We start from the raw sequence: 13,155 nt of genomic DNA on the forward strand, positions 1-13,155 counted from the left end.
CTTATCTATTGTAATTCTAAGGACTATGTCTTTGATGCACTGCAGTTTCATCACAATGTGTCTAGATACAGATTTTTTTAAATCCTACTTAGTAGAGATTGTGCTTCTTCTATTTATGGAATCATATCCTTCCTTTAGTTCTGCAAAATTCTAGATGATTGATTTTTTAAAATTATTTCCTCTTCCCAATTTTTGTTAAAATTTTTGCCTGTCTCTGATTTTTAAAATTCTATCCTTCTCGAACTCCAATTAAATAAATGTTAAACCTCCACAGTTATTTTCCATGTCTCTGAACTTCTATTTTATTTTTTCTCCTTTTCCTCTGAAACAAATTCCGAATAATTTCTCTAGACCTTTCTTCCAGTTCACTAAATCTCCCTTTAACTATGAATAATCTGATGTTTCACTCAACCACTCCATTTTTTATTTCAACAATTACACTTACCTCTAAAAGTTTTATTTGGTTCTTTTTTAAAATCTGCCTGCGTAATTACTTGTAATTTATTGCTGTTGTTGCCAACCTTTCTTGTGATTACATCTTTTATTTCTTTAAATCTGATTCTTTTTAAAAATCCTGCATATTATGATTACAGAATCTAAAGTCTTTGTGGGTCTAAATCAGATGATTATTGTTTCTGCTGACTATTGCCCATGGTGTCTCATTTCCTTGTGTGTTTGCTGATCTTTGTGAAGTCGTGTTTGTTTGAACTTACTCTGGGACACCTAAGGAACATGCTTATCCCTAGAGAGGAGCAGGAGTTGGTTATTCTGGGACCCCCTAAGGGAGAATTCTTATGTTGATAACATCCACCTTGCCCCTAGTCCAAGTTTTAGTCTCTTTATTGACTGTAGAATTGATATTGACCTTTGCTTTCAAGGAAATCCTTCATGGTTTCCTTGCTTTTTGTTTACCATTCCCTGTTAGGTTTTAGTTAATGGTTTTTGTTTTTGTTTTTGTTTTCATTTGAGATGGAGTCTCACTCTGTCACCCAGGCTGGAGTGCAATGGCCCGATCTCAGCTCACTGCAAACTCCGCCTCCCAGGTTCAAGCGATTCTTGTGTCTCAGCCTCTCGAGTAGCAAGGATTACAGGCACCTGCCACCATGCCCATCTAATTTTTGTATTTTCAGTAGACAGGGTTTTCACCATGTTGTCCAGGTTGGTCTCGAACTCCTGACCTCAAGCAATCCGCCAGCCTCGGCCTCCCAAAGTGCTGGGATTACACACGTGAGCCATCCCACCCAGCTTCATGATTTCAGATGGAAAAAATACTGAGGGATTTCCCATTCTGTAAAGAAGTTTGGCCTGGCATGGTGGCTCACACCTGTAATCCCAGAACTTTGGGAAGCCGAGGCAAGCTGATCACCTGATGTCAGGAGTTTGAGACCAGCCTGGCCAATACGGCAAAACTCTGTCTCTACGAAAATACAAAAAAAGTTAGCCAGGCGTGGTGGTGCACTCTGGAAGCTGAGGCAGGAGAATCGCTTGAACCTGGAAGGCAGAGGTTGCAGTGATCCGAGATCATGCCACTGTACTCCAGCTTGGGTGACAGAGCAAGACTCCGTCTTAAAAAAAAAAAGAGAGAGAGAGAGAGAAGTGCAAAATGAACCTATGCTGAGGCAATATTTCACCTATCAGATACACGATCAAGAAGTTTGATAACTGGCTGGTCTGCGTGCGGTAGTATTTACAACTAATTGATCACAAAAAGTTTGATAACTGTTTGCGAGAGTGTGGGGTGAGTTAATAGTTAACTCTTCCATGGAGGGTGATATAACAACAACTACCAAGTACGCAAATGTGTGTACTCTTTAATTCAACTCTAGGAATTTATCTGACTGATGGATATAACTTACATATGTGTGAAATTTTTTTTGTACAGGCTAGTTATTGTAGCATGGCTTGAACCAAGGAAAGACTATGAACTCCCTAGATGCCATCAATAGGGAACTAGCCAAATAAATAATGGTAAAGCCACACAATGGAGCACCACGATGCCATCCCAAATGAAGAATGCGGAAACTCTGACAGCACTGTTACAGAAAGATCTCAGTGATACTTAGTGAAGTAAAAAGGCAAGGTACAGGCCAGGTGGTGTGGCTCATTCCTGTAATCCCAGCACTTTGGGAGGCTGAGGCGGGTGGATCACTCGAGGTCAAGAGTTCGAGACCAGCCTGACCAACATGGTGAAACCCCATCTCTACTAAAAATACAAAAATTAGCCAGGTGTGGTGGCAGACCCCTATGATCCCAGTTACTCATGAGACTCAGACAGGAGAATTGCTTGAGCCCAGGAGGCAAAAGTTGCAGTGAGCCAAGATCACGCCATTGCACTCCAGCCTGGGTGACAGAGCAAGACTCCATCTCAAAAATTAATTAATTAATTAATTTTAAATTTTAAAATTTAAAGGCAAGATACAGAGTAGAGTATAAAAGGCTGCAATTTGTGTAAGTCCAGAAAAACGTGGCTTTTTTTTTTTTTTTTTTTTGAGACGGAGTCTTGCTCTGTCGCCCAGGCTGGACTGCAGTGGCGTGATCTTGGCTCACTGCAAGCTCCGCCTCCTGTGTTCACGCCATTCTCCTGCCTCAGCCTCCCTAGTAGCTGGGATTACAGGCGCCCGCCACCACACCCAGCTAATTTTTTGTATTTTTAGTAGAGACAGAGTTTCACCTTGTTATCCAGGATGGTCTCGATTTCCTGACCTCGTGATCCGCCTGCCTTGGCCTCCCTAAGTGCTGGGATTACAGGCGTGAGCCACCGCACCCAGCCAGAAAAACGCAGTATTAAGAGCACAGACTCGGCTGGGTGCAGTGGCTCACACCTGTTATCCCAGCACTTTGGGAGGCCGAGGCAGGCGGATCACTTGAGGCCAAGAGTTCAAGACCAGCCTGGTTTCACATGGTGAAACCCTGCCTCTACAAAAAATACAAAACTTAGCCAGGCGTAGTGGTGAACACCTGTAGTCCCAACTACTTGGGAGGTTGAGGTGGGAGAATCACTTGAGCCCGGGAGGTTGAGGCTGCAGTGAGCCAAGATTGCACCACTTCACAACAGCTTGGGTGACAGAATGAGACACAACTTTGGTTCAAATCCTGGCTGTCTGACTTAATAATGTAATCTTGAGCAAATCATTTAACCCTCCGTGCCTCAGTTTATTCACCTATAAAGTGGGCGTTAATAAGTAGAGCACCTACCTCTCAGGGTTATGATGAACCTCCCTCACTGAGTCCATACATGTAAAGAACTTAGTGTTCAGAATAATATTTATACATTTGTATTTATTACATATAAATATATGTTGTATGTTTACATTTATAGATACAGTATATAAATGTTTGCTGCTATTACTATTTTTAAATTATATTTAGTAGCGAGGGGGTCTCCCTATGTTGTCCAGGCTGCTCTCGGACTCCTGGGCTCAAGCGATCCTCCTGCCTCTGCCTCTGCTTCCCAAGGTGCTGGGATTACAGGTGTGACCCACCATGCCCAGCCTGCTATTATGACTATTACTTGCTTATATATGTTTAAAATATTTCTAGAAGGACACACAAGAAGCTGACAATGTCAGGAAGGGAACAGAGTAGCTGGGGTGCTTATTGTAAAATCTGAATATTGAACTAGGCAAACAAATTAACTGCTCAAAAACTAAAGACAAGGCTGGGCATAGCGGCTCACACTTGTACTCCCAACGCTTTGGGAGGCCAAGGTGGGAGGATTGCTGGAGCCCAGGAGTTCAAGACCAACTTGGGCAACATAGCAAGACTCCATGTCTACAAGATATTTCTGAAAAAATTAGCTGGGTGTGGTGGTGTGCACCTGTAATCCCAGCTACTCAGAAGGCTGAGATGGGCGGATCGCTTGAGCCCAGAGGTTCAAGATTGCAGTGAGCTATGATAGCACCACTGCACTCCAGCCTGGGTGACAGAGCAAGACCTTGTCTCTAACAACAACAATTAAAAACAAACAAAAAGTAAAGACAAAAGCAACAAGAGAAATAAGTTTCCACTGAAGGCTCTGTGCTTCCCTGTGCCACGTGCTATGCCCCTGCAAATGCTCACCCTGGGCATGGCCCCCTCCTCCCTCTGCCCGTGCCCCTCGCCCACCTCTGGGATCAGCTGTAATCGCCTCCCTGCTCAGCGAGATCTTGCCGATGATGTCATCGTGCCTGCAGGAAGGCGGACACGTGAGGGTCCGAGTCAGGGGTCCCTTTGCCCCACCCAGAGAGAAGTGGGGGCAGGTGTCAAGGTCTGGGTGGGAGGGCACGCCCTCAGGGGTGTGGACCCACATCCCCTCTCCCCTCAGGTGCCCAGGCTTGGGTCTGCAACCCACACATTCCAGTTTCCCCAGCCACACACCCGACGGTGTCCTCGTCCAGCACGTAGAAGGCCAGCTGTTGGAAATCCAGAGGCAGGTGCACAGTGTACTCCTCCCCCCAGAAGGGGCCCAGGCTCCTCCAGACAGTCGCTGTCCTGCGAAAGGAGGTGCAGGGGGCTGGGGGTCCTTGGGCCACACAGGAGGCAGACACCTGGAGACCCAGACACATACATACACACACACACACACGGAAATCCAGACAAACACACACACTCAGAGACCCCCACACGAACCCGGCTAGAGGCCCAGACACGCACACACACCCAAGGACAGCCACTCCAAGATCCTAGATATGTACTCACCCAGGGACACTGGAGCATGTATGAATCCAGGCATAGACACACACACACACCCCAACACTCACATACCCAGAGTATCAGACATACACCAGAGATCTCAACACACACACACACAGAGGCACATACACAGAACACACACATGGTCCTACACACACACACACACACACAAGGCCCCAATACACGACTAAGGTCCCAGATACACAGAGACCAACAGACACGCACAGCGACCCACAGAAACATATGTGCAGATATACACACACGGATTCACACTGAGACAGAGTCGCTCACAGATACATCAAGGAGGCCAGAGACAGAGACACATTTACACATAAGCAGATACACATATGCACCCTCAGAAAGTCCTAAAAATATGTGTCTTTGGGTTTGGAAATACAGACGCCAGGCACATGCAGAGAGACACACAGAAAACAGACACACTCATGAAAATAGACATATGTCAGGAACACAGAGACACACTCGGAGATCCGGAGACACACACTCACACACACAGCTTTATACAATGATATAAAGCAGATACACATAGACACACACACACACAGAGTCATACAAACACACAGTCACTGACACACACACACACGATTCCATTCCTTCATTTGTTCATTCATTTACTCCACATTCACTTGGACTATGGGCCCAGCCTGTGCTGAGTTCCAGGGATCAGAGGAAGAGGTGTGAGGGTTTACCCCACAGATCCCCCTTCCACAGGCAGGCGCTGTCTCCCAGCAATTAGGACATGGTGGGAGAAGTCCTGGGATTGGAGTTAGCTCAAGGGCCCCTGGTTGGGTCTTGGGGGTAGGGTCGGAGGGGATCAGGGAAGGCTTCCTGTAGAAGCTAGTCAGTCAGCGTGGGGAGAGACAACGAGGACAAGGACAAGTATTCCGGAACGCTGGAACAGCATGGGCAAAGGCCCTGTGGCAGCAATGAGTTTGGTGAGCTGAAGAATAGGAAGGTGTCTGGTGGGAATGGGGGAGGGAGAGGGGCCAGGAGACAGGAGGTGAGCAGGGGACGGAGCACTCAGGGCTTTGAAGTACACAGTGAGCAGGAGGGAGGCACAGGAGGAATGGGGACCAAGACAAGCCCAGAAGCAGGTGCACACACACAGCATCTCTGCCGTGGCGCCCCTGCAGGGGTGCTTCCCTTTACCCAGCAGAGAACAAAGATTCCGCTTTGCCCAGTAAAGACACGCCCACATTTGTGGATGCAAAGTTTGGTCCTCACACCTGTTGCTCCCTTCCTCCCTCCTTTCACCACACTGTGCCCTAAGAAAGAGTGCACATATGTGCATGTGCGCGCACACATACACACACACACACAGACACACACACTGCCTTCTTCCTCCAGCCCAGTGGCACCAACCTCAGATGGACCCCCAGTGCTTCCTCCCAAATACCCTCTTCCCCCAATCTGACCTTTTCCCAGTCAAATGTCTTCTGAACATTCCCCAGCTCCTGAGCTGAAAGGCTTCTTACAGCCCAGAGAGGGAGAGACAGCAGCCTGGGGTCACACAGAAAATCAATCTGTGGGGTTGGGGTGGTGTCAGGGACTGTATCAAGGCGCCAGCATGAGCACAGGGAGGACAGTGGAGGGAAGTCAGTGGAGGGAGGAGCTGCAGCTGGCCCCTCCCCCAGGCAGGCTCCCCACCCCCAGCTCTGAGCCCATCTGGACCCGAATAGGAGCATCCTGAATCCTGCCGTCTCCATAGGAACCAAGGCCTCAGCCACCCACCAGCCCACCCACCCCCATCAGGCCCCTGAGAGCTGTCCCTCGGCCTGCGGGGGTGGGAGCCAAGCAAGGCCCAACCTGATGTCCCCCTGCAAGACTCACAAACACCCCAAACATCCTCACACCCTCACATGTGTCCACACCAGTGCCTGTGTGACCAAATCGGCAGGCACTGGTGTTCACATGCGTGTGCAGGGCAGCCATGTGCACGTGCATGTACACACACACTACACTGGTACACACACTTGAGCCTGTGCCCTGCACACCCACGAGGACATAGGCACATGGTCACAGGCGCTCACACTAGCCCCGAAACATCCCCCACCCTTGCAACTCACAAGCAGGCCCAGCTGGGCAGGTGCACACACAGACACACATGCACGCACCCATGCACACAGACATCCCCAGTGCCCGCAGCACCCGGCAGGCCCGGAACCAGCCAGTCCAGTCAAGCGTGAGTTGCCCGCCCCCAGGGAGGCCACTGTAGGAGGCATAGGCTGGCAGCGCTGAGTCAGCCCCAGGGAGCCAGCAGGGACAGCATCAGGTCCAGAGGGTGAAGGCAGGGCTGGTCGGGAAGAGGAGCTGGCAGTCCCAGCTGTGCACAAATCACCCCCCTTCAGGCCTGCGAGTCCCCCTCAGGGTAAGCACCCCTTTAAATGTGAATTCTTGGTCCCAGATTCCCAGGTCTAGAAAGAGACTCCTCCCTTCCTCCTCTCCCCCCAGGCCTGGTGTCGCCACCCCTCACCTGGCCACCACCTCGTCGTCCACTTTCACTAGGCAGTAGGGGTCGCTGCTCCCAGACCTGCAGAAGGAGGGGGTTCAGGGACGAAGCAGGTTGACAGGGCAGCCATGGGTGGAGGGTCCCCGTCATGACGCAGGCAGGGGAGACGGACGCACAGAGAAGGGGACTTGCCCAGGGTCACACAGCAAGTCCAGCTCAGAAGTAGAACCTCAGGAGACCAGCAGGAGATGTCTCCACCACATCTGTGCGCTCTGGGCTTCCACCCATAGAAATGGAACCGGGAGGCCTGAGGCCAGCAGGTTCAGAGTCCTGGCCCCGAAAGCCCAATGCAGAGGCCCAGAGCATGTCAGGGGAAGCGTCTTGAATGCCTGGCTTCACCACCCTCTAGCTGTGCCATCCCAGCAAGTCCCCTTCCCTCTCGGCCTCAGTTTCTCTGCTCTATAAATCAGGTGTGATGCTCACACACACACCTCCTAGGGGGCTGGAGGAACTCAAATGCGGGGCTGGATCATGGTCTGGCCCCCAGCTCTCCCCTGCAGGGGCTTTAACGCTGTGTCCCCAGCTTTTCATTTCACTGGGAGCTTCCCTGGGGAGGGGACTCCCCATTCCTCAGCCCTCCACAGGGACAGACTCAGCGGACCCTCCCTACAGGCAAAAACCAGGGAACCCAGGCCTCAAAATCAACCCTCTAAATCTCTTAAGATGTGCTGCAGCCCCTTAAGTAGCTGTGAGTCATCTGCCAATTCAGGCCAGCTCCATCCCCCCTTCATAATAACAGTCACCTGCAAATCCCAAGCTGTATAACAGGCCCCTCATTTCCTCCTCCATCCCATCACACAGGCCTCCTTTGTCTTTCATCAGGCCCCGGGCCAGCCTCAGGGCCTTTGCACCTGCTGTTCCCTTTGCCTAAGACACTTAGCCCTGATACTACCATGGCTGGTTCCTTCCTGCCATTCAAGTCTCAGTCCAAAGTCACCTCCTCGAGAGGCTGTCCCTGGCCACCACTGTCCTGTCTAAAATGACCTCTACCTAAAATCATCTTCTTTCTTCTTCTTTTTTTTTTTTTTTTTTTTTTTTTTTTTTTTGAGACAGAGTCTTACCCTGTCACCCAGGCTGGAGTACGGTGGCGCGATTTTGGTTCACAGAAATCTCTGCCTCCCAAGTTCAAGCGATTCTCCTGCCTCAGCCTCCTGAGTAGCTGGGATTACAGGTGCACACCACCACGCCTGGCTAATTTTTTGCATTTTTAGTCCAGACAGGGTTTCACCATGCTGGCCAGGCTGGACTCCACCTCCTGGCCTCCAGTAATCCACCCGCCTTGGCCTCCCAAAGTGCTGGGATTACAGGAGTGAGCCACCACGCCCAGCCTCCCTTATTTCTCTGTGTTTAGTATCTGTCTCCCCACCTCCCTGCCACTTCCAAACTGTGAACTCCTGGGGAGAGTCTGTGTCCCCCCCTTCCCCACCCCAGCCCCCACATCTAGCATGCATTGGCCCTCCAGAGCTATTTCTGAATGACTGGGTTTATGGAGTGCTTTCTCTGGAGGCAGGGAGTAATCGTGGAGATAGGACTGGAATCCAGTTTTGTGGGCTCGCACTCGCGTTCTTAAACCAATGCCACCTCTACCCATCCAAATGGCCCTCTCCCTCGATGCCCCAGCACCACTCCCTTGATCTCTGCCACCGTCTTTCTGTCCAGTTTGTATAGATCCACAAATGCCTCAGGAAAGAGGGATGTTGGCGCTAAGAGTTGGCTCCAACCTGAACCTATCTTGCTGGATAAGCCCTTCTCTGTGCCTCAGTTTCCCTCTCTAGACTCCTTCCCTTATCCCCCTCTGGCTGGACGCTCCAATGCCTCCATTTCCCTATCTGGCTTCTATCCCTGAACACTTTAGACAGGTGATGGTCAGTGTCTTAATGAACTTCTGTGGGTCCCACCTCTGAATATCCTTCTGTGGAGTGCCCCAGGCCTCAGTTTCCCCTTCTGGCTCCATCCCAAATCCATTGGACTGGGTAACCCCAGAAGCCTCAGTTTCCCCATCTGGGCTTCACCCTCAGACACCTGTGGCGGGGTAATGCCCTGTGTCTCAGTTTCCCTCCCTGGATTCTCCACCCCTAAGCTTCCTTTATGCAGGCTCCCATTCCTCAGTTTCCCCTACTACAGATGTGGAGTCAGATGGGCTGGGATCCCACTAGCAGAGGGCTGGGAGACACGCCCCGTTCTGCAGAACCAGCCTGACCTCCAGGCCCTCCTGGGAGCCGAGCTCAGCACTAGTCAGCTGCAGGGCTCTGACGCATGAGGGCCTTATCAGACTCCTATCAGGGAGGGCGACAGTGGCAAGAGGGGGTGGCTGCTTCCAGACCCCTGATCTCTGCAGACCTGTGGCCTCTCCCACGGCCCCTGACTCAGCTCGAGCTTGGGAAAGCAGGCCCCTCAGCCATCGCCTGCCCAGTCTGGTTTGGGCATGGAGTAGTCAGAGTTCAAATCGCAGCTGGGTGATCTTAGGCAAGTGACTTTGCTGCTCTGTTCCTCAGTTTCCCCATTTGTAAAATAAGAGACGCCAGTAGGACTATATGAAGTATTAAGCACAGGGCCTGTCCATACTAAGCCCTCAGTGACTGACTGCTACTATTTTTAATAGTAAAAACTCTAAAATTACCTGAAGAGGCCTCCTCCCAGGCCAGAATGGATGCCCCCCAAACCTGGCAATGCTTTAGGCAGAGTCTGGGCCCTTTCTCTTAGGAGAAGAGGGAATAAACACAGCCCACCTAAGAGCCCCCAGGCATCGAAGCCTACAGGAAGCCTACAGGAAGAGCCCCTTTGAAGAAGGGTGCTGACAGCTAGCGAAACTGAGGCAGGGTGGCTGGACCGCCCCCCAGCTGGGGCTAAGTGACTCCTCCCCACCCTTGCTCTAGGGCATGACCTATTTCATAGCTCACTGGCCCAGGAACTAGGGGCAGGAAGGGTGGTCAAGAGCTGCAGGAACCAGGAATGACTCAAGTCCCTTCTCCAGAGAAGCAGCAGGTTACCATGAGCCAGTGTCCAGGTGCAGGGGAGACACCCATCTCCCCCTCATGACCTCTCACCCGGACTGGTGGAGGGGCCAGAGCTCGGTGAGTGAGAACCTGTTTCTGGAAAGGACTCCTTTCACCGCCTAGCAGCTGCCAGGCTCCCAGCCTGGCCTCAATGCCCTAACAGTGTAGGCTGTCTCATTCCCAGGGGCTCTGAGGGGACATCTCAGAAAGAGGGGGGCTTGTCCAGTCACTGAACTGTCACAGCACACACTCTGCTTCTCATTCAGGGCGTGTTTATTTGGAGTAGCTGATGAGGATGAAGGGTGGCAAAAATTGCTCTCAACAGCTGCCCCCTTAACACAGCTGCAGTGTTTTGGGGGTTGGGAGTGTCATAAAATCAGGCAGGAAAGTCCTCTCAGGGAACCCACAGCTTGGGGAATCAGCACAGAGCTAAGACCGAACCTCGACACAGGCGAAGGCTCCCAATACATGCTCCTGCTCACCTGGGCCACAGGGGAACTCCTAACAGGTCTTCCACCCTCCCAGCTGAATGGGAGACCCCAGGCAACCAGACGGGGACTCCGGTCCAGAGCTCTCATTGCCCAAATGGGAAACCAAGGCCCAGAGACAAGCAGGTTCAAGGTCACACAGCACATGTCCTCCGGAGGATCCCACACCTGTCGCAGGTGCTGAGGCCCTCAGAGCCCCTCCTGGGCTCTAGGCCAAGCAGGAGGGGGACCCCCCCACACACATTCTGCTGATTCAGCAGCTGCTGACTCAGCCCCGGGGGAAGCATATCTCAGGACTTGGTAGTGAAGGGAGTCGTAGGGTCCCCCAGTCCCATCACATCTGGCTGGGGAGGGGCTCCCAGCAGGGAGTTGGCTCTTCAAGCAGTTCAGCCCCCCGGGAAGGCCCACACGAGGCTGGGAGCCACAAGACTGGGGAGCTCAGGGCTTAGGGTAAAAGGGACCCTGGAGGGCCACCTGGTGACACTCTGCAAACCTAAGCACCAGATCCACACAGGATGTTGGGGCTCATCTGATCCCAGGCCCTCCAAGGGTCCTCCCCAGGGTTCCCTTGCTAGGCCCCCACTCAGGCCTGGAGGAGCCGCCTCCAACACATGACTGGACTGAGGAAGAGACCCCCCGGCTTTGTCCCTCCCACATCTGACAGAATCTGGCCCTCTAATCCCCTCTTCAGCTCTGGAAGACACCCTTTAGTACATCCCGGGAACAAAGACATCCCCTCCCCTGCCCAGGGGTGGGGCGGGGCATCTGCTAAGTCTAGGTGCCCCCCTGCCACCGGGACAGCCATGGGCATGGGGCCTCTCGCCCCTTTAAAGCGGATCTGCCCCAATACCAGTCTTAGACAAGAACCCCTCGCCCTCCTGCCAACCCGCTCTGGCACGCGGAAAGGGCGATCCCAGCGCCACCCCAGGCCTTGCGCGCCCATCACCCCGAAGCGCCCGAGAGGTACTCACACGTCCTTGGCGGGCAGCGCGCGGCCCTCCACCACGCGAACATTCAGCGAGCTGCTCTTGGCCATGGCGCCTAGCCACAAACTTTCCAGGCAGAAGGGCGCTCAGGTTGCGAGGTTGGACCAGGGGACGTCTACATGTCACCTGTTTCAAGCCTGGCGCCCTGCCTCGGGGTCCCGGTGCCGCCTGTCCAAGACCCGGGTAGCTGGACGGGAGACTTCCGAAGGAGGAGAAGGTGTAGGTGCCCGGGGAGGGAGCGCCCGTCCGGACTCTACAGGTAGGAGCCGTGCCGCGAGCAGGAGGAGCGCGCAGGGGGCGCAGCGGGCTCTTGCCTAGGCGTCTGGAGCTCCAGGCAAGCGGGCTGAGCGGGCAGGGGGCGGGAGGGGCGGCCAGGGACCTCCCCCCAATCCCGCCTCCCATGGGGTACCCCGCCTGACCCCGGCCCCCCTCGCGCGCCCTCTGCCGGCACCCCAGTCATGCGCGCCAGAGCGCACGGGCGGCGGAGACCAGGGTGCACTACCAGGTGGGGAGGGGCCCCCGTCCTGATGGGCGTGGCCGCTGGCTCCTGGTGAGTTGGCATTGGGCTCAAAAGACATGGTCTGTGTCCCCGCCTGTCCCTCATTCAACATATTCACACTTCTCCGCCCCCACCCCTCCTTGCCTACCATGCAGACACCAGCCTCCTCTCTCCAACCTCCGCACCCCCGGTACAGGAGCAAGTATTAGCGGTGGGTGGGAGGCGTCGCGAGAGAGGGTCGCATGTTCCCTGGGCGTCCGTTCAGAGTCAAGGGAGGGGCCTCGAACATCCTCTTCCATCTCGTTCTAGTTTCCAGTTAAACACAGAACCCAGACTCTGCTCTAACGTCACGGGCTGGCACTGCGGGGGAGGAAGCCGCGGCCGGATGGGGGAGGGGAAGGCTTGAAGGTAACCACTACAGCGATGATAAAAAGTCATCTACAGTTGTTTGAACACTTCATGGGTGCCAGGCACTGTTTTAAGCGCTTTACTGGGATTAGCTCATTTTTGCCTTCACAGATGTACACTACTCACTGCTGCACTATTACCCCATTACCCGCAGCTTATGAATAAAGAAACTGAGGTTCAGAGGGGTTAAATACCTTGGCGGAGGGCTCACAGTCAGTAATTGATTTGCCTTCCCGGGTTCGAATCCTGGCTCTCCATTTAGTAGCTGTCTGGACTTGGGTAAGCCATTCAACCTCTCTGTGCTTTGGTTTGGTTTTCTCATCTGTTGAGTGAGGATGACATCGCATTTCAGTCACAGGATTTTGAAAGAGTTAAATGAGTTAATGAAGATAAAAGTCTCAGGACAATGACAAGTACCTAATACACGTCCAGAAAGTGTTTGATATTCTGATTGTTGTCTTTTGAGGCGTGGCCCACGCGTCACCTCTCCTGGGAAGGCTTCCAGGATGCTCTTCCACTCCAGGCAGAGATTTTCTTTCCTTTTTCTCTGCTCCAGTGGCTCCAGGTTTGTACATTTCTC

The 13,155-nt window shown here is 52.8% G+C and overlaps 1 protein-coding gene across 18 annotated transcripts in view; it reads right to left on the reverse strand.

The window, feature by feature from the left end:
- RASAL1 (RAS protein activator like 1) overlaps positions 1–12,491 on the reverse strand; it is a 39,003-nt gene extending 26,512 nt beyond the window's left edge. For 9 of the 18 annotated variants that reach the window (XM_015431588.3, XM_074007950.1, XM_015431587.3 and 6 more), the window contains exons 1-4: positions 11,654–12,004; positions 7,163–7,219; positions 4,357–4,470; positions 4,105–4,166 (exon numbers count right to left, since the gene is read on the reverse strand). In XM_015431588.3, coding sequence (XP_015287074.3) covers positions 4,105–4,166; positions 4,357–4,470; positions 7,163–7,219; positions 11,654–11,718 — 298 coding nt within the window. In that variant the 5' untranslated portion in view covers positions 11,719–12,004. Of the gene's footprint in view, positions 1–4,104; positions 4,167–4,356; positions 4,471–6,104; positions 6,288–7,162; positions 7,220–11,653; positions 12,005–12,315 lie in introns of those variants that run through there. The other 9 variants (XM_074007948.1, XM_074007946.1, XM_005572309.4 and 6 more) reach the window with 4 other exon arrangements.
- Positions 12,492–13,155: the final 664 nt, after the last annotated feature.

Source organism: Macaca fascicularis, chromosome 11, assembly GCF_037993035.2.
Source record: "Macaca fascicularis isolate 582-1 chromosome 11, T2T-MFA8v1.1".
In the NCBI taxonomy this organism is placed as follows: domain Eukaryota; kingdom Metazoa; phylum Chordata; class Mammalia; order Primates; family Cercopithecidae; genus Macaca; species Macaca fascicularis.